Below are 22,334 nucleotides of genomic sequence, written 5' to 3' on the forward strand. Positions count from 1 at the left end.
CACCAATTAAAAATTAAGCACATCTTAAAATATTAGTCTCTTTCAGTATTTTTGTTTGTTAATGAGCAGGAAAACTACACACGTAAAAGAAACTCGTAGTGTTGGTTGATGTTTTTGGATTCTGCTGTCAGTTGCTAGATGAATGTTTTGTATAAAATACAGCTGAGAGCAGCGGATCGCAAGAATATTCGATTCGGGCCACATGCGGCTCGCGGGCCGCACTTTGACGACCACCTGAAAAGATTATGGCCTATTGTTCCTACTATACTGTGTACGCACAACACAGGGTGATTCCTCCTGAATCTCCCATAATTTGTGAAGTGAGTCTACATGTAAAAATAAACCGCAAAAGTCCTATGAATATGTGTCAAATTTTCAACCACTATGAAACTGGAGCAGGTTGAAGATTGCACACGTCCATGAATGATTATGAAGATTAGTGTGAATATTACTTACCGAAATGCTGTATAGGTGCTGTGGTGGGCCGGCTGGGGTGGCCGAGCGGTTCTAGGCGCTACAATCTGGAACCGCGCGACTGCTACGGTCGTAGGTTCGAATCCTGCCTCGGGCATGGATGTGTGTGATCTCCTTAGGTTAGTTAGGTTTAAGTAGTTCCGAGTTCTAGGGGACTGACGACCTCAGAAGTTAAGTCCCATAGTGCTCAGAGACATTTGAACTATTTTGCTGTGGTGGACAGAATAGTGCGGTGACAGATGACTGATCCATCCTGCAAGAGGTGTGGGGGTTCTCCAACAGATAGCAGCGCTGTGAGGTCGCACCGAGGTAACAGCGGCAAGCGCATCCATTGTACGTACAATTATGGGTTGGAGCAGTCGTGAGTCGTGTGCGTGTCGTGCTAGAGTGTTGTTTAATTGAACAAGTCCATTGTGTCTATGAATAAGAATACGTTCATCCATGCAGAATACGCAGACATGTTTGTGGCTGGGTATTGTAATGGCAGTGCATGCGGGGCTGTGATCGGAGTGGTTTCCCTGATTGTCGAATCCGCTATGCCAGGGTATTTCCCAGGCTTTTTCAGACATTACCTAAATCTAGGAAGCTACCCAGTGAACACGTAACATCAGAATGTGAGGCGGTCCAGTAAGTTAAGCAAAGGAGAGGCATTATTACAAAAATACAATGGGGTCCCACAGCAGTGCACGGCGCACTGGCCGTCAACTCTATATCCACAAACGCGAATGTGGCTACTTTACATTCCGATGGCTTGTACGCATGCCATGTGTAGCCTGTGCAACATCTGCATCCAGGTACTCAGTAAGCAGGCAACAATTTTGTGAATGGTTGGTTGTACACAGACGTCGTGCGGTACAATTTTTTTTATAGGTGAGGCTACATTTACATGCAGTGCTATTATGAACACCCGCAGTTATCATACATGAGTGATGGAGACCCCACATGACACTAAGGAAACAAGATTCCACGTTAGGTTCTCAGTGAACGTCTGGTGTGATATGATTGATGACTTGATGCTAGGGCCTGTGCTCGTCCCAAATCGCATGACAGCTGCAACATACACACATTTCCTCATAGAAGGCCTACACGCACTTACGTAAGACGTGACATTAGAGCAACGACGGAAAATTTGTGAGCAACATGATAGATCACCGATTCACTGTACCAGCAAGTATCCCAGAATCTGAATAACATATTCCCTCAACAGTGGATTGGCCGTTGCGGACCCATTAACTGGTCTGTCAGATGACCCGACGTAACGCCACAACACTTCTAGTCGTGGGACTGGTTAAAGGAGGATGTGTACGCTACGAAGGTGGTTGCACATGAAGAACTTGTCGCTCGCATCCCGACACTGTTTCCCGCATTAATGGCGAACCGCCGAAATGATGATCGATGTGTAACACAACACACCAGCCAACGCGTTGACAAGTGCATTGAGTTGGGAGGGGGACATTTTGAATACCTCTTGCAGGATGGGTCAGTCATCTGTTCTACCATCATTCTGTCCACCATAGCGCCTACGCAGCATTTCGGTAAGTAATATTAACATTTGGTTTCATAATCAATCATGGATGTGTGTAGTCTTCAGTCTGCTCCAGTTCCTTAACGATCGAAAATCGGACATATGTTCATAGGACTTTTTCGGTTTATTTTTGCTTGAAGTGTAACCTCACAAATTACACTGGTGTCCTAAATTAAAGCAACAAACCGCTATTTCCCCGTTCCGTGTCTAATTCACGATGTAATCATACAGACTCTCAACAGACGTCAGTACGGTCGTTTTCTGTCCGGAAGATTGCGTTCTGGTCAATGGGGAACCATGCCAACGATGACATCAGGGCACCTGTCAGACAGGGTAACGTTTGCCAGGTAGTCCCACATCGGGAATCGCTGTGTATACCGTCACAGACTGTGCAGTATGGCACAGAGAAGACTGCTACCAGACACACTGCGGTGGAAGGCCATAGGGAGAATGGAAACAGGACAGTCGCAAACTGGTGTCCGATGGTTTAATGTGAATCGTGCAGTTGTTTCTCAGATGTGGCGACATTTTATAGCGACCGAAGCTGTTTCCCGAAGACCAGGGCAGGGTCGACCACGTGTAACGTCAGAAAGAGAGAACCGTCTTTGGCCGTAAGAGCACGACGGTACCGCCGTAGTACTGCAAGGCAACTGACGTCTGATTGCAGCATTCACTGGACGTGTTGCATCGAGGCAAATAGTTACAGAAGGCTTCGGCAGAGTGGCCTTTATTGTTGGAGACGTACTGCATGTGTACCTCTGACGCGTCTTCACAGAAGGGAACGTCTAAGAGTGGAGTCGTCAATATGCCACCTGAACGGTCGAACAGTGGACCAATGTTTTTTTCACAGATGAGTCCCGATTTCGTCTGGAGAGTGATTCTCGACGGATTAACATCCTAAGGAACCCGATTTTGGGACCCAAACATTGTGGAAGACACCAATATCGAGAAGAATCCCTAATGTTGTGGGCTGGGCCGGCCGCGGTGGCCGAGCGGTTCTAGGCGCTTCAGTCCGGAACCGCGCTGCTGCTACGGTCGCAGGTTCGAATCGTGCCTCGGGCATGGTTGTGTGTGATGTCCTTAGGTTGTTACGTTTAAGTAGTTCTAAGTCTAGAGGTCTGATGACCTCAGATGTTAAGTCCCATAGTGCTTGGAGGCATTTGAATTTTTGTTGTGGGATTGTGTTGACAGGTCGATCACCTCTTCGTGAAATTGTACGAGTTGGCAAGGTTTAACTGCTGTCAGGTATTGTGACGAGATCTTCGGACATGATGTGCAGTTGTCACGAGGTGCTGTGGACCCGGACTTCGTACTGATGAGCGATAATGCTCGACCTCATGAGCACGGTTGGTTGATGTTTTCTTGAAAGTGGAAGATGCTGCACGCATGGCGTGGCCTGCTCGCTCTCCCAATTTGAATCCCATAGAGCATGTCTGCGATGCAGTACGGAGACAGGTTCCATCACGTCATCACTCAGCAACCATTCTCTGAGAGTTGCGAGCAGTTCTGCAGGAAGGACGGGCGTTATTGCCTCAACATGAGGTTTATGACATCATTGACAGTATGCCCCGTCGTCTTCAGGTCTCCATTGCTGCCAGAGGTGGTCACAACCCATAATGAGTACACACACCAGTTGTCAGAATTTGTGTACAAATCCGTTAAGTTGGTGGTAGTGGTGAGTTCCTGTGGAACCAGACTGCTGAGGTCATTGGTCCCTAGGTTTACACACTGCTTAACCTAACTTAAACCAAGGACAACACACATACCCATGCCCGAGGGAGGACTTGAACTTGCGACGGGGGAGCTGCGCGAACCGTGGCAAGGCGCCTTGAAGCCCGCGGCTATCCCGCGCGGCCGCTAAGTTGGAGAAAAACAAAGAACGTTTCTGTCTACCGTTATGCATGTTGCAGTTTCCAGAATGAGATTTTCACTCTGCAGCGGAGTGCGCGTTGATATGAAACTTCCTGGCAGATTAAAACTGTATGCCGGACCGAGACTCGAACCCGGGACCTTTGCCTTTCGCGGACAAGTGCTCTACCAATTTTGTTTTTTAAATTTTTTGTTGATCTCATTTTGTTTTATTTTGTTCGTTGTATATATTCGGGGAGGACGTCTCATGACACCCGTTCAGGTTGTTCTTTTATCCGTTCAGTTTTTTTTATTACAGAGGGTAGCTAAAAACTCTATCCACTGCACCAACTGTAACACACACCAACTGAGCTACCCAAGCACGACTCACGCCCCGTCCTCGCAGCTTTACTTCTGCCAGTATCTCGTCTCCTACCTTCCAAACTTTACAGAAGCTCTCCTGCGAACCTTGCAGAACTAGCACTCCTGAAAGAAAGGATATTGCGGAGACATGGCTTAGCCACAGCCTGGGGGATGTTTCCAGAATGAGATTTTCACTCTGCAGCGGAGTGTGCACGGATATGAAACTTCCTGGCAGATTAAAACTGTGTGCCGGACCGAGACTCGAACTCTGCTTTTCGCGGGCAAGTGCTCTACCAACTGAGATACCCAAGCATGACTCACGCCCCGTCCTCAGCTTTACTTCTGCCGGTACCTCGTCTCCTGCCTTGCTTGGGTAGCTCAGTTGGTAGAGGACTTCCCCGCGACAGGCAAAGATCTCTAGTTCGAGTCTCGGTACGGCACACAGTTTTAATTAGCCAGGGAGTTTCATGTTGCAGTTGCTTACATCTGTGTTCTTCACATTGTTTCTACATTACTATCACATGTTTATACTGTTTTGTGCCAAAATAAAAGCAACCTTGAAAAATTCCCGTCTGTCGCTTTAATTTTGGACACCAGTGTGTGTGATGTTCCTCCTGAATTAAACTGGATGTAAATTTTCATTATTTGCGGTGCTTCATCATTGCAGTGCAACACTATATTTCTGACACACGGTGTATTTCTCTTTTTGTTTGACAGTAATATTAAAGTGTACGAGGTGTTCCTAATAGGAGGTTTTCATTATTATTACTGCGTGGCAGGAACGCAGCAGCACACAAGACGGTGTCCAAGTCTCGCGGCGCGGTGAGCCTGGACCGCAACGGCGCCGGCGCCGGATTGGGCCACAGAGCCGCGGCGCCGCCCCCGCAGGCGCACCAGCCGCTGCGCAGGGCCAAGAGCCAGGCGCGGCCGCCCCCGCCGCCGCCGCAGGCGCCCAGCCCCCCTCCAGAGCCAGAGCCAGAACCGGAGCCGGAGCCACAGGCCGCAGACACGGCGGAGGCGCAGGACGCCGAGCTGCAGCGCTACCTGGACGACTTCTCGCCGCCGGCGACGCCGCCGCCCTTCGACGACGAGCCGGACGAGGGAGAGCCCGAGGCCGGGGCGGAGCTGGACGCCGCCGTGGACGCCAGCACGTCGTTCGTGTTCCAGAAGCTGCCCAACGTGGGCGGCCCGGCGCGCGCGCCGGTGCAGCTCGCCGAGGAGCGGCCCGACCGCTTCAAGACGTACGCCGCGGGCAAGCCGGGGGCGGCGCCGGGGGCCAGGCCCAAGGGGGCGGCTGCAGCGGCTCCGGCGGCGCGCAGGTCGCAGCCGGCCAAGACCACCGTCCGCAGGTCCGAGGTCGGTATGCACCACGCACTCTGTCGCTTCGCGGCTCTCACTGTACCAAAGCACTGACTACTGCTCGCTTTCCACTGTTCGCAATACATAGAAAGATGGATCCTTTATTTATGATTATACACTCCTGGCCATTAAAATTGCTACACAAAGAAGAAACGCAGATGGTAAACGGGTACTCATTGGACAAATATATTATACTAGAACTGACATGTGATTACATTTTCACGCAATTTGGGTGCATAGATCCTCAGAAATCAGTACCCAGAACAACCACCTCTGACCGTAATAACGGCCTTGATACGCCTGGGCATTGAGTCAAACAGAGCTTGGATGGCGTGTACAGGTACAGCTCCCATGCAGCTTCAAAACGATACCACAGTTCGTCAAGAGTAGTGACTCGCGTATTGTGACGAGCCAGTTGCTCGGCCAGACGTTTTCAATTCGTCAGAGATCTGGAGAACGTGCTGGCCAGGGCAGCAGTCGAACATTTTCTGTATCCAGAAAGGCCCGTACAAGTCCTGCAACATGCGGTCGTGCATTATCCTGCTGAAATGTAGGGTTTCGCATGTATCGAATGAAGGGTAGAGCCACGGGTCGTAACACATCTGAAATGTAACGTCCACTGTTCAAAGTGCCGTCAATCCGAACAGGAGGTGACCGAGACGTGTAACCAATGGCACCCCATACCATCACGCCGGGTAATACGCCACTAAGGTGATGACGAATACACGCTTCCAATGTGCGTTCACCGCGATGTCGCCAAACACGGACGCGACCATCCTGATGCTGTAAGCAGAACCTGGATTCGTCCGAAAAAATGACGTTTTGACATTCGTGAGTACACCATCGCAGGAGCTCCTGTCTGTGATGCAGCGTCAAGGGTAACCGCAGCCGTGGTCTCCGAGCTGATAGTCCATGCTGCTGCAAACCTTGTCGAACTGTTCGTGCAGGTGGTTGTTGCCTTGCAAACGTATCCGTTGCAGCCATGCGGATAAGATGCCTGTCATTTCGACTACTAGTGATACGAGGCCGTTGGGATCCAGCACGGCGTTCCGTATTACCCTCCTGAACCCACCGATTCCATATTCTGCTAACAGTCATTGGATCTCGACCAACGCGAGCAGTAATGTCGCAATACGATAAACCGCAATCGCGATAGGCTACAATCCGACCTTTACCAAAGTCGGAAACGTGATGGTGCGCATTTCTCCTCCTTAGACGAGGCATCACAACAACGTTTCACCAGGCAACGCCGGTCAACTGGTGTTTGTGTATGAGAAATCGGTTGGAAACTTTCCTCATGTCAGCACATTGTAGGTGTCGCCACCGGCGCCAACCTTGTTTGAATTCTCTGAAAAGCTAATCATTTGCATATCACAGCATCGTCTTCTTGTCGGTTAAATTTCGCGCCTATAGCACGCCATCTTCGTGGTGTAGCATTTTTAATGGCCAGTAGTGTATGATAGCGGAACAAACACTGGTAGCAGTTACTTCTGTAAAATATCTGGAAGTATGCGTACGGAACGATTTGAAGTGGAATGATCATATAAAATTAATTGTTGGTAAGGCGGGTGCCAGGTTGAGATTCATTGGGAGAGTCCTTAGAAAATGAAGTCCATCAACAAAGGAGGTGGCTTACAATACACTCGTTCGACCTATACTTGAGTATTGCTCATCAATGTAGGATCCGTACTAGGTCGGGTTGACACAGGAGGTAGAGAAGATCCAAAGAAGAGCGGCGCGTTTCGTCACAGGGTTATTTGGTTAGCGTGATAGTGTTACGGAAATGGTTAGCAAACTCAAGTGGCAGACTCTGCAAGAGAGGTGCTCTGCATCGCGGTGTAGCTTGCTGTCCAGGTTTCGAGAGGGTGCGTTTCTGGACGAGGTATCGAATATATTGCTTCCCCCTACTTATACCTCCCGAGGAGATCACGAATGTAGAATTAGAGAGATTCGAGCGCGCACAGAGCCTTTCCGGCAGTCGTTCTTCCCGCGAACCATACGCGACTGGAACAGGAAAGGAAGGTAATGACGGTGGCACGTAAATTGCCCTCCGCCACTCACCGTTGGGTGGCTTGCGGAGTATAAATGTAGATGTAGATGTACGAGCCAAAGAAACTGGTACATCTACCTAATATCGCGTAGGGCGCCTGCGAGCATGCAGAAGAGCCGCATCACGACATGGCATGGACTCGACTAATGTCTGAAGTAGTGCTGGAGGGAACTGACACCATGAGTCGTGCAGGGCTGTCAATAAATCAGTAAGAGTACGAGCGGGTGGAGATCTCTTCTGAACAGCACGTTGCAAGGCATCCCAGATGTGCTCAAAAATTTTTATGTCTGGGAAATTCGGTGGCCAGCGGAAGTGTTTACTCAGAAGCCACTCTGTTGCAATTCTGAACATGTGGCTTGTCGCATTGCGCTGCTGGATTTGCCCAAGTTCATTGGAATGCACAACGGACATTAATGGATACAGCTGATAAGACAGGATGCTTACGTACGTGTCACCTGTCAGAGTCGTATCTAGACGTATCAGAGGTCCCATATCATACAAACTGCTCACGGCCCACACCATTACAGAGCCTCCACCAGACTGCTGACATGGAGGGTTCATGGGTTCATGAGGTTGTCTCCATACCCATACACGTCCATCCGCACCACACAATTTGAAACGAAACTCGTCCGACCAGACAACATGTATCCAGTCATCAACAGTCCAATGTCGGTGTTGACGGACCCACGCGAGGCGTAAAGCTTTGTGTCATGCAGTCATCAAGTACTTTGCCTCCGAAAGTCCATATCGATAATGTTTCGTTGAATGGTTCGCACGATGACACTTTTTGATGGCCCATCATTCAAATCCGCAGCAATTTACGGAAGGTTTGCACTTCTGTCACGTTGAACGATTCTCTTCAGTCGTCGTTGGTCCCGTTCTTGCAGGATCTTTATCCGGCCGCAGCGATTTGGGGGTTTGATGTTTTGCCTGATTCTTGATATTCACGGCACACTCGGGAAATGGTCGTATGGGAAAGTCCTCACTTCATCGCTACCTAGAAGCAGCTTTGTTCAAAATGGTTCAAATGGCTCTGAGCACTATGGGACTTAACATCTCAGGGCATCAGTCCCCTAGAACTTAGAACTACGTAAACCTAACTAACCTAAGGACATCACACACATCCATGCCCGAGGCAGGATTCGAACCTGCGACCGTAGCGGTCGCGCGGTTCCACACTGAAGCGTCTAGAACCGCTCGGCCACACCGGCCGGCGAAGATGCTTTGTCCCATCGCTCGTGCGCCGACTATAACACATTGACATGGAGGCTTAAAATGTCAGTACTGCCAAGGGACCATGGACCTTAATACGTGACATAAATCTGAACTTGATACCTATACCAATTCCTGAGAAGAAGGGTTCTTAACAGCTGGACAGACAGAGACAGACAGATAAACAGATGGGCAACAAAGCGATCCTAGAAGACTTCTGTTTTTCACAGATTGAGGCACGGAACCCTAATTAGTAACAGAACTTTACTTTTTTTCTACGCGATAGTTAAAATTTGGATTATGTCTCTTAGCTGTCTAATATGTTGCAAAAGCCGGCCGGTGTGGCCGTGCGGTTAAAGGCGCTTCAGTCTGGAACCGCGTGACCGCTACGGTCGCAGGTTCGAATCCTGCCTCGGGCATGGATGTGTGTGATGTCCTTAGGTTAGTTAGGTTTAATTAGTTCTAAGTTCTAGGCGACTGATGACCTCAGAAGTTAAGTCGCATAGTGCTCAGAGCCATTTGAACCATGTTGCAAAAAATATACACTCACAGTAAAGTACTGAACAAAATCCAAAACAATCCATTGACGGCCGGAGCAAACAAAAATTTCGCGTGAAGAGTTGAGTAGTTACCTAAAATTCAACGGAAATGGAAGTCCAGGAAAATTTATTGCGAAATACACCCAACAACATCAGTGAAAGCTAGTACTATATAACGACGAAATTTGCATGGTAACATCAAAGAATATAGCACAATCATGCTTAAAATTTTTGTTAATTGCGTTGCATCATAAAGGAAATGCCTAGACGTACAGTGAAAAGTCAGTGATATGCTACACTAAAACTTATCTTAATAACAGTCTACAATTATGTACAACGCATAACTGAAACATGCTGTTGATGTGGATATGACCTCTTAAATAGGACCACGGGATAGAAAACATACGGCTTAAGTGTTCTGACAAAATTATCTGCGAGACATAATGACAGTCATGGTCAAAACCGGTTCTACAAAAGCAACTTATCATTTGGCGGCGCTCCGCCCTCCCCTCCACCTCCCGCCCCCACCATTTTCCTCGTACATTTTCATCGTCCTCAGTTTGCGCTAGTAATTGTGATATGTACTGCATTTAAGTCCCCAAGCGGCCGGTACTATTAGACTATTGTGATAACGTCCTGCATAGAAATCTTACAGTTATGACGTCTCTGGCGCCCCTCTCAGCTTGGTGCCTGAAGCGACGACTTGTGCTGCTTGAGCCTTACACCAGCCCTACCTATGTTAATAATTCAAGAGAGCAATTAAATGCTAATAATCCCATTATAAAGTACAAAACACTCATATTCTCTCTCTCTCTCTCTCTCTCGTGTCATCCAACGTTATACATGTACCAATAATAGAAAGCCAGACTCCAATCGCCACCTATGTTCCGGGTCGTTTCTCGGACTGTGTTGAATGTCTAGATCTAGATGTTTCAGATCTAGAAGAGTTAGTCATAGTTCTTCCTCACTGCTTCAGTTAAGTTCTCGGTAACTGTCGTAAACAACAACAACAACTACTACTTTGTGGTCTGCTTTAATCGCAGTGGATCTGAAAATTGTTTCTATGACCCAATGCCCTTCCTCGGCACAACGCATTTTATTCTAAGGTGCACGCTGTCAGTCTGCCCATCTGTTCTTTCTTTTGTGTACCAACCGTTTGTGTGCTGGGGTCAGGAATGACCCGCTAGTCACCCATATGAGTGTGAAAAGTAGCCTACAAACCAAGCCCTAGTTCGCCTGTATATAAGAGTAACGATAGTTCAGTCAGAAAGTGGACTCGTTCCAGCGGATTACACTACATGATAAACTGAAAGAAAATTTCAGCAAACATGCAATAAACTGACACTATAGGAGTAACAAAATATAAATGTCTGTGTACCGACACATTCATTGTGTTTTTTATAAAATGAAAAGGCGATAAGCTCATTATGACGGAAAAAACTCGCAGACCTGTGTTATTGGCCCTCATTAACTCTTGCGCATATTGATTCCGTTCTCACTAGTGCTGCATATTCGTGTCGCTTCGATACGCAAACTGCATATTACACACAGAGCCTAAGGAAAGCAAAAATCTTCATTATCGAACACTATTCTACACACATCAAAAAGTTTTGCATCGCCTCGGTTAGAGTTCCGGAACCTGTATTGAAAATTGGAATACAGATCAACATAAATATCATTTCCGCCCATTTTATTGCTCATGAAAACCACACATTGCATGTTGTACCACCATACAGCGAGACCTTCAGAGGTGGTGGTCCAGATTGCTGCACACACCGCTACCTCTAATACCTAGTAGCACGTCCTCTTGCATTATGCGTGTCTATATTCGTCGTGGCATACTATCCACAAGTTCATCAAGGCACTAACGGTCCAGATTGTCCCACTCCTCAACGGCCGTTCGGCGTAGATCCCTCAGAGTGGTTGGTGGGTCACGTCGTCCATAAATAGCCCTTTTCAGTCTATCTCAGACTTGTTCGATAAAGTTCCTGGCCACTTTAGTCGAGCTTTGTCGTCATCCTGAAGGAAGTAATTCACAAGATGTGCACGATGGAGGCGCAAATTATCGTCCATGGCCGGCCGCGGTGGTCTAGCGGTTCTAGGCGCTCAGTCCGGAACCGCGGGACTGCTACGGTCGCAGGTTCGAATCCTGCCTCGGGCATGGATGTGTGTGATGTCCATAGGCTAGTTAGGTTTAAGTAGTACTAAGTTCTAGGGGACTGATGACCACAGATGTTGAGTCCCATAGTGCTCAGAGCCATTTGAACCATTTTTATCGTCCATGAAGACGAATGCCTCGCCAATATGTTGCCGATATGGTTGCACTATCGGTCGGAGGATGGCATTCACCTATCATACAGCCGTTACGGCGCCTTCCATGACCACCAGCAGCGTACGTCGGCCCCACACAATGCCACTCCAAAACATCAGGGAACCTCCACCTTGCTGCACTTGCTGGACAGTGTGTCTAAGGCGTTCAGTCTGGCCGGGTTGCCTCCAAACACGTCTCCGACGATTGTCTGGTGGAAAACATATGCGACACTTACCGGTGAGGAGAACGTGATGACAGTCCTGAGCGGTCCATTCGGCATGTTGTTGGGCCCATCTGTACCGCGCTGCATGGTGTCATGGTTACAAAGATGGACCTCGCCATGGACGTCGGGAGAGAAGTTGCGCATCATGCAGCCTATTGCGCACAGTTTTAGTCGTAACGCGACGTCCTGTGGCTGCACAAAAAGCATTATTCAACATGGTAGCGTTGCTGTCAGGGTTCCTCCGAGCCGTAATCCGTAGGTAGCTGTCATCCACTGCAGTAGTAGCCGTTGGGCGGCCTGAGCGAGGCATGTCATCAACAGTTCCTGTCTCTCTGTATCTCCTCCACCTCCGAACAACATCGTTTTGGTTCTCTACGAGACGCCTGGACACTTCCCTTGTTGAGAGCCTTTCCTGGCACAAAGTAACAACGCTGACGCGATCGAACCGCTGTATTGACCATCTAGGCATGGTTGAACTACGGTCAACACGAACCGTGTGCCTCCTTCCTGGTGGAATGACTGGAACTGATGGGCTGTCGGACCCCCTCCGTCTAATAGGCGCTGCTTGCGCATGATTGTTTACATCTTCGGGCAGGTTTAGTTACATCTCTGAACAATCAAAGGGACTGTGTCACAGTCAACGACTATCTTCAGGAGTTCTGGGAACTGGGGTAATGAAAAACTTTTGTTGATGTGTGTATGTTAAGTGACGCCCTTTGGTTAAAATTTTGATGCTGCTTCATTATAAATTATTTCAAAATTAAGTATCTAGAAAACTAAGATCGATAGACGAGTGCAACGAAAGGTATGTGTATTGTGAAAACTGTAAGAATTTTACACATAAATTATACAGAAGTTTCGAAATAGTTCGAAAAACTGCTAACAGATGGTGCTCTAAGCTGTGCAGCTCGTACTGTATCCGCGTGCATAATTCATCCTCTGCAAGCAGTTTTTTCAATCACAACACAATCTTTTTGAAATGTCCGACACTGGCAGTACGGAGATGGAACAAACGAACAGTGAAGTTTTCCATCACATCCTATAGTGTCTCAACGGACATGGGTCAGATACCATACAAATCGCCAATTCCAGTTTGTCAACCGTGGTGGGAGGGGGGGGGGGATGGGTCCGGTAGATGTTTCTTTCAATGTGCCCCATAAAAAGAAGTCACAAGGTGTCACGTCGCGCAAATATGAAGGCCAGTCCATCCCTGCGCCATTTAATTTGCAATAATCCAACGCAGATACTCTGCCCCCGATGTATTTATCTAGAATGCCCAGCACCTGTTTTCTGCAATGTGATCTGGCCCCATCTTGCATGAACAACTCGTTGCCTTGTCGATCCTCCAACGCTAACTGTGTGACGACAAATTGTTCCAAAATTGCAACTTAACATTCACTAGTGATCGTTTCTCGCATGAAAAAAGGACCAATAAGTGCCTACGCTGCATACTACAGCCCAAACAGCAACTCTTCGTTTCACACAAAATGGGCTTTTCGGAACCCCAAAACAGCCAGTTTTGTTTATTCGCGATTCCATTCAGGTGGAAATGTGCTTCATCTGTGAACCAGATCCATTCAGGTGGAAATGTGCTTCATCTGTGAACCAGATGAAGCCAACCTCAAATCTTGTCGGCAAAGTCAGAACTCTGTCGCACAGTTCGTACAGGTGTGGCCTGGTGGCTTTACATTTTGAATGGAAACGTGTAGGCTCTCATTAGCATTTTCTGCGTTCTAGAACGCTTCAAATCAGTCTCTGCTGCAATTCTTCGGACGGATTTCCTTGGATTTTGCTGAGTAATTCCAGAAACCGTGGCGACACTTTGAGGAGTAACTACCGTTTGCCTGGAGCCAACACTCCCCGCTAGATCGTACGCGACGCTACCTTTCTGCTGATATTTGGCAAAGAGCTTGCGAATGGTTTTCGCATCGATTCCTTTTAGAACGTTAAATCGTGTTTGAAAACTGCTCCTTGTTGCCGTGGGATTGTGTTCTGACCTGTGGTATTCCAGACAAGAAAAACATGTTGTTCAATGGAATACGTGATTTCAACCTCTTTCTTTTTCAGTACTCTAACCTCCCTTCACGTTTCAACGGTAGAACTGATCGCTCTAAGACGAACCGAGCCGCGTTGTGAAGGGCGCTAGAACTAGTTTGTCAAAGGACCGGAACAATAACGTCTGAGGCTGGGGTTTCGAAGCGAGCAAGTTAGGCACCGGGGAGTGTTTGTCTTTGAAATGAGGGGATCGTAAGAAGTCGAAATGAGCGAGCATTAGAAGTCGAATTGTCGGTCCAGTATCATCCTGGGAAAATTTGAATGAGGTATCGGTGGGGGGGAGGGGATTTGACCTAATGAGCGAATGAGAAGAGAGGGCGGAGAAGGAGTTTTATCATAAAATTTTTGGACTTGGTGTTGAATAATGTTACGTGTTTTTGGAATTTGAAGGCATACATGAATGACTGAGTTTGATGGAGAACGGGGCGCGTTAATTGCTGTTCAGAGAAATTTGTTCCGGATGATTTGTATTTTCTTGAAGTTAGTGTTTGCTGCCAGGGACCAGGTTTCGGAGGCGTAAGTGATTTTGGGGAGTAGTAAAACTACGTATATACAAATTTTAGTCCTGATGGTGAGAGAATGACTTTTGATATGCGGATACGTCTGGTGAAGCAGGAGGGTGGCAGTCTTGCAAATGTGATCGATGTACTGATAGCCCTGAGCTGCGGCGCACTATTTATAGGCAATACGTATTGCGATTACAGCGCTATCTGTTAACATCTTTTCGAACTATTTCGAAACTTCTGTATAATTTTTTTTTTTTTTTTTTTTACAGCTTTCGCAATAGACATACGGTTAGTTGCACTCGTCTCTCGATCTTAGTTTTCGAGGTATTTAATTTTGAAGTAAGACACTCTTTCACCGGGCACTCTGTACTTACGAAGTAGTAGGTGTCGACTAAGCAGAAAGCGATAAAACTGTCATTTGTTCTTATTTTACTTTATGGCGACACTTTGTGCGGATTGCGATAGTTGTTTATTCATATTTACCTTCACGAACAGTTATCCTGTGGGAAAATCTAGTTTTGTTGGGTTTACAGATGGATCCTAAAATTAAACTGACTTAATATTTCAACAATCCAGCAGACAGCTAAGTTCAGGCGAGATTGTTGTGTGAAGTAAGACACACTTTCACCGGGCACTCTGTACTTAACGCAGTAGTAGGTGTCGACTAAGCAGAAAGCGATAAAACTGTCATTTGTTCTTATTTTACTTCATGGCGACACTTTGTGCGGATTGCGATAGTTGTTTGTTCATATTTACCTTCACGAACAATTATCCTGTGGGAAAGGCTAGTTTTGTTGGGTTTACAGATGGATCCTAAAATTAAACTGACTTAATATTTCAACGATCCAGCAGACAGCTAAGTTCAGGTGAGGTTGTTGAGCCGATCAATTTGGCAAATATGGCGGCCAACTGAACCGCTGAAATAATATATCAGTTAGCTTCGAGTTCCAACAGAACATCCGGCAAAGTTATCAAGCTGGGAAAGCAGTTACAGTTTTTTCTGTATAGTAAGTTAAGAGCGACGTCTTGGATCACACACCAGTAAGGAATATGGCACAGTAGGCAATAGAATATATTTAATGTGGGCTAACAATGTTGGGCGCATTACAGCGCTTTCAAACGAAGATAAATCAATAAGAGCGCATGCGGAATCTTTGCCTCTGCAGATTACGGCTTAGCCTTAATTCTGGCTTAAGTGTCTTCAAACGTGTGAAACTGTCCAAGGAAGAGCTAAAAGTTAGTCAGAAACTGATACAGAGTTATAATTTAACACAGATAAACTAATCATCTTTTTGATGATATCTTTCCCTTACCTTATTCAAAACATTTACCTGTAACAGTTTTTTGAAGTAGTCACTTTTAATTATATTTTTTAACAGAACGAACCATCACCGTAGGATGAATGTGCTCTAAACTAATTGCAATATTTTTATTTCTGATAGCTTCGTATTTAGTGGTAGCCTATGGAATCTTGAAATTTCATTTGTTAGTGAAAGTTAACCAGCTGACCCATCGCCACCTCAGCAGTCCAAATAAAATTAGTTTTTTGTCCATTCTCAGTTACATTCGTGCTGTCAGATACAGACGCATGATATTTTTCTGATTTTTTGAGTAGATGCAATCAGTATCCAAACCTTTGCCAGAAATAAAACACAAATGAATTGTATTACATCATAAAATTGTTAATTTATATAAATAAAAGGAAATCAACGATGTTGGGTGAAAGATCCGCATAAATGTAAATTTCTTTCATTTTATTCGTGTTATATTAATGCTCTTTGATCAAAATCTCAACGCCAGAGGCAGTAGTCTATTTTTGTTTAAAATTTTGAGTCACTAAAATTAGGTTGTTACTGATTTTCAAGATTGTGGAAGATTATGAATAAACCTCAAGCAAAATTACATATTGAGTCAAAGGTAATGCAGACAGCGATCTCAGATGCAGCATTCTGCAATATGACTGAAATGGCAAAGGAAGGAAGGATCGTGCAGCTGTAGCAATAACATTTGCGTGCAAAGGCAAGCCCGAATGCTTACAGTGATGTAATTATTGTAAACTGTGATAGTCGGGTGAGTAAAAAACTTTCTGTTGTCAACACGTGACGATTGCTCTGCTGCATAAACTGTCTTTATCGTATGTTGTTTTGTTATGTCGGTAACAATTTCGCAAACATAGAGGCAGTATCCGTCCTTAAATTTCAGAAATGATGTTTGATTCTAATTATAAATACTTCACAGATGATACGCATTTTCACAAAAGGTACTGCGCACAAAACTGGCATCAATAAAGGGCTGCAGACTGGGTGCATGTGGCAATGTGCACTTTTGCAGACACACACTGGGAGTTTGAAAGACTACAATACATTTAACCACCTCGCGAACGTCTTCTGAAGAAACACTTCGAAGAATATAGCTTTAGTTTTCATCATCGTGAGTGCCCCCCAGACTTATGAAACATCAGTCCCATTGAACATCGGACCTTCACGTGCGTAACGGCATTGGAGATCATACTGACCACAGTGTGACCAGCAGTACCACACAACTGCTACAAAACTGTTATAACAGTGGCACGTCTGATAGTTCCTGTATATATATGAAACTGAAAATGTTTATTTGATAATTTCTTCGATTTTGTAGGAAATATCACTTCCTTCCACGTGATCGACAAAGAGCACTTGTTGCCACAGTCTCCACTATCTAGACGATGACCAGTATGCACATTATTCGTCAGCCTCCCGTTAACCTGCAGCTCTGATTTTTGCGCTGTTATTGTGTGACTGCACCCAAACACTGTAATGTGACTATTAGACAGGGAATTAAATGCCTCTTCTCGACTTCAGATAACTGCTAACTGACTTCAGTCAACGACCTTGAATGTTTGGATTGTGAAGTCTCAAGATAATCTTCAGGAACAAGAGAGCCCACAATCACATGAACAGAAGTACATTAATTTTCGAAAAACCATCTCACAGTTTATTGTAATTTCAGTTAAAGCTAGCTGACTCCATTCCTTAGGCTAAAACTCTCAACTAGCTGTTACTTGTACCAAAGCCACCTACTTCTGGAGGCTGGGCTACCGCCAAAAGTGGCGGCCGAGCTCGCACGTGTGAAATTGTACGTCAGTCTTCCAGCCAGACGCCACTAAGAATTTATATCAGTAGTCTTTTGTATTCATGCGCCCAAAACTGCTGTGAATTCTTTTCTTGAGGGCAATTATTTTCCTGCGTAAGGCTGCTTTTATTTTGAAATAATGACATTATTTCAGGATTAACTTTTAGCTCATTTCGTTTCCTTTCAACTTTTTCAAGCTACCTCCGTGACTTGCATCACAGGACGAATTTAGCTAATAGCTAAATCGTGAAATGAAGTGATTATTCAAAACAGAAACAGATTACGCAGGAAAATGAGTTCTCTCGCGGAATTACACAAATTGCGACAAAATGTCTCGCAACGTGCGATGATAAAACGTTTTGTGGACGTTCCCTGAAAGAGGCGGGTGTGCACAGGTGAAGGCGACTCCGCCGGCAGCCGCGTCCAACGCTTCGACGGGCTCGAAGCGTTCCTCGACGTCGCGGGCCAGCGGCGGCAGCGTCACCAGCCCCCAGCACCAGACCACCGCCACCCGCACCGCCTCCAACGCCTCCACCGCCAGCAAGACTACGCCCGCAGCCAAGGTGAGCTTCCACCGCCACGGCCGGTTCGAGAATATCTTCCACAATGGCGGCATTGCATTTGGTGCCCCCGCCCCCCTCGCTTCAAAAATGGTTCAAATGGCTCTGAGCACTATGGGACTCAACTGCTGTGGTCATCAGTCCCCTAGAACTTAGAACTACTTAAACCTAACTAACCTAAGGACATCACACACACCCATGCCCGAGGCAGGATTCGAACCTGCGACCGTAGCAGCAGCGCGGCTCCGGACTGGAGCGCCTAGAACCGCACGGCCACCACGGCCGGCCCCTCGCTTCCCTCGGACATTAGTTCCCTTGCCTCCGACTCTTCCCTTTTGCCAAGAATCTTAAAATTAAATCTAGTGATCGTGAAAATGAGTTTTTTCTTTTAATGTAAGTACTGCATAAACATTCCTTTAGCAGGCCATCAAAATTGGCTCAAATTTCACCCAAGTGCTTCCTTATCACATGCGACGTTGGGGAACGGGGGGCATGCATGATGAGGCACTGTCAAGTTCTGCTGCTGGTATGAGACGACACTCATCGAAGGCGATGACATGTATACATGTCGGAAGATTTTAAGTCTGACATTTGCTGGAGCAAAAACTATCGCTATTGCTTGATTACACCGAAAGTGTGGAATAAATAATTTCTACAGGCAACGGTGAATACGATGGCCTTAAAAATAACTTTGCTATTGTGTTAGCGAGTCCTTTCGGTCTCAATTTCGGGCTATCTCCCTCTTCCTTCTTAATGCTGCTGTATGTGCTGCCTTACGGCACATCGTCAAGGATCTGATATATCATTCTTCCTCGTCTCCTCTTCCCTTCCGCAAACCCCTCTAACACGTTTTATCAGCCCCTCCATCTTCCTTAATTTGTCCTATCCAGTTTCATTTCCTTCTTAATATTTCACTCTTTGTCTCTGCTTTCCTAATTTTTCACGCCATCCATTCGACTTATATTCTCACCGAAACTACTCACTCATACACGTTAGGAGACTTACGCCACTGTTGAGTAAAAAAATGGTTCAAATGGCTCTGAGCACCATGGGACTTAACATCTGAGGTCATCAGTCCCCTAGAACTTAGAACGACTTAAACCTAAATAACCTAAGCACATCACACGCATCCATGCCCGAAGCAGAATTCGAACCTGCGACCGTAGCAGTCGCACGGTTCCAGACTGAAGTGCCTAGAACCGCTCGGCCACCACGGCCGGAACTGTTGAGTAAGTCGCTAGAATAACTGGTTACTTGCTATACAAAAATTCTTATTTATTGATGCGTTTCAGTCACAGCCCATTGTGAGAGCATCATAAAGGTCTTAGTTCAGATCATATTTATATGTATCAGCCTTCAATATCAGAAATCAAGTTGAGAAACGCGTCAATAAATAAGCCTTCAATATCAGAAATCAAGTTGAGAAACGCGTCAATAAATAAGAATTTTTGAAAAGCAGGTGACTAGTTATTCCAGTGACCTATTCAACAGCGGCATAAGTCTCTTCAAGTTCATGTCATGGTCGCAGGCCCGTGCGCGACTTCATATCGCACTTTAAGGACTCCAATTTTGCCCTAGTGTCTTCTGAGACAACTACCAGAATGTCGTCAGCATCGCTGCGACAGTGTCTACATGGGGAGTAGTCAACCTTTTTAATCTGCTGCTCGTTTTAGTATCTCCGTTAGCAGTAAAATTTTCTAACCGGTCAATCCTTTCCAAAAAGGGGAAATCCGCATTGCACCCTCTCAGATTTAATGGTAAGATGGCCCAGTGGATAGCCTGTCAGAAACTGAACATGGATCAAACATGGAAACGAGGAGGTGGTGTACTGAACTGTGAAAAAAGAAGCAAATAAAAACAATGAACCGTCAAGCTCAAGATGTACAACATCGAACGAAAATGAGTACGCCTGGCCTCGTGGTTATATGATTACGCTATTGGACTGCAAAGTGGGAGTTCCGCGCTCAAATCTCCTTCGTGACTCATGTCACAACACAGGATAGTACAAAGCGATGCCGACGGACTTCGAGCGCCTGTACGCGCCTGCCGATAGGTCACGACGCATAATTTTTTGCACTAACGGACTGAGTACTGACCTCCTAGCGATAGGCCTGATGCCACTCAGGATATTAGATGGACTGGAACGCATCCTCGCCTGTAACGACGACACTGCTTGCCGTCCATCAATGTACAAGCTCAGACATGTCTTGTACGGGTTCCCAGTAGCTGTGCGGCGTCATTGGGCAACGTTTCTGAACATGGGTTTCTGTCTTCAATTTGTTCAAGATGTCCTCTACAATTACTCGAAGATTGTCGGTATCATTTTCGTTACACTCTGTACAAAATATGCTGGACGAAAGACCTTGCCCTACTTGAGTCGTCCACTTCTAGCCCTTTACCTGTCCCATCACAACTCTCACTTGCCAACCAGGCTGCGTCTTTGCGTAAACTGTTTGTCCCGATCACTTAATACCACTCCAGCCTTCTAGCAATAATTCCACGCTGGAGTACTCACAGTAACACTGCGTGTGACTTGCTCAACTGTGTACAAATGCTACCAAATGGTTACTTGTTCTACCTCCATCAGAACACGGAAACTCGAAACGTGTTCTTCTGTTCTGTGATCAATAGGGCCAGTTTAAGGCCGCGTGGGGCCCATAGCCGTTATTTTAGCAATATTTACTGAGGTTTTAAATATGTTGTAATTGCACGTAAGATTTTAAATATATTATACTTTCTTGTAATATGTGAAGATAATGTCCCAATTTTTTAAAAATCTAACCAGTGTGCCCTTGCTAGCCGTAACGGATAGGAAGGATGATGCAGATCAGTGGTATTCAGCCTGGTCACTACCGCCCACTAATGCGCGTTCTAGCTTTCATGGTGGGCGGCAAACGGTAGGATTTTTAAAACATTTCCACTGAGTTTTCATAAAATTTGACTTTAAGTATGTGGTAACTAATTATTATTATAAGCTTTAATTTGCTGCAACTCTGCTTCATAAATTTCGAAAGGTAAAGTTACTTCCCTACTTTACTAAATCACCTTTACTTGCAAGGGAAATTCCCCCATCGCCCCCCCCCCTCCCACACACACACACCCCGCAAATTTAATGGTAAGTGGATAGTACGACAAAAACTGAACACAGATCAAGAATGAAAACTGGAAGAAGGTGTAATGAATTATTATATTTTTTTATTTCTACAAATTATCCTGGCAATAGTAGTCTTTACAGTTGTCATACTATATATTCGGTATAGAATGAGTCAAGTCGTAAGAGTGTATTATCGTCGCAAGTAAATGTGATGAATAGTGAGAGCAGGCGAGATGCGAACAACAAATAAACGGGTGTGAACTATATTACAACAAAGCAATTCAAGAGTCAAAACTTTCAAAACGGAACGTTAAGTGTCATAACATGGGGTACTTGTGTAGTACAAATAGGAGGTACGTACGCATGGAGGTCCCTTCGATACACGTCGCTGTTGCAAACGGACGTTACACCACGACACAAAATTGGACATAGCGAACAGATAAGTCAATAACCGGACGGACAGTTAATAACGTTGTGAATATATATATGGCTCACGAAGGAGATCGGAACCTGGATCTCCCACTTTGCAGTCCAATAGCCTAATCACATAACCACGACGCCATGGCTACTCATTTTCGTTCGATGTTGCACATCTTGAGCTTGACGGTTCATTGTTTCCGTTTGCTTTTTTTTCACAGTTCAGTACACCGCCTCCTTGTTTCCATGCTTGATCTATGTTCAGTTTCTGACGGGATATCCACTGGGCCATCTTACCATTAAATCTGATGGGGTGCAACGGGGATTTCCCCTTATTAGAAAGGATTGAGCGGTTAGAAAATTTTACTGCTAACGGAGAAGCTAAAAGGAGCTGCAGGTAAAAAAAGTTTGACTACTTCTCATGTAGATAGTGTCGTAGCGATGCGGACGACGTTCTAGTAGTTGGGCAAAACCGGAGGCAAAATCAAGAGTTCTATCACGGTTGCAGCTATGGTGCGTTAACGAAGAACTCAAAACAGCTGCCCACAAGAAAGCTTTTTTGCTGCTACTCTCAAATTAGGAGCAAATTATATCCACAGAACTCATGTGTGTAGATCTTTTGGATCGAACCTAGACGGAAAAACGAAATTTCTCAGCTCATCTCAGTAAAGTCATCGAGAAAGACTG

The 22,334-nt window shown here is 45.9% G+C and overlaps 1 protein-coding gene across 1 annotated transcript in view; it reads left to right on the top strand.

The window, feature by feature from the left end:
* Positions 1-22,334, top strand: part of LOC126482337 (serine/arginine repetitive matrix protein 1-like) — a 477,373-nt gene that overhangs the window by 441,951 nt on the left and 13,088 nt on the right. Inside the window, exons 4-5 of the mRNA XM_050106408.1 lie at positions 4,990-5,566; positions 17,972-18,139. Coding sequence (XP_049962365.1) covers positions 4,990-5,566; positions 17,972-18,139 — 745 coding nt within the window. The remainder of the gene's footprint in view (positions 1-4,989; positions 5,567-17,971; positions 18,140-22,334) is intronic.

Source organism: Schistocerca serialis, chromosome 5, assembly GCF_023864345.2.
Source record: "Schistocerca serialis cubense isolate TAMUIC-IGC-003099 chromosome 5, iqSchSeri2.2, whole genome shotgun sequence".
Classification (NCBI taxonomy): domain Eukaryota; kingdom Metazoa; phylum Arthropoda; class Insecta; order Orthoptera; family Acrididae; genus Schistocerca; species Schistocerca serialis.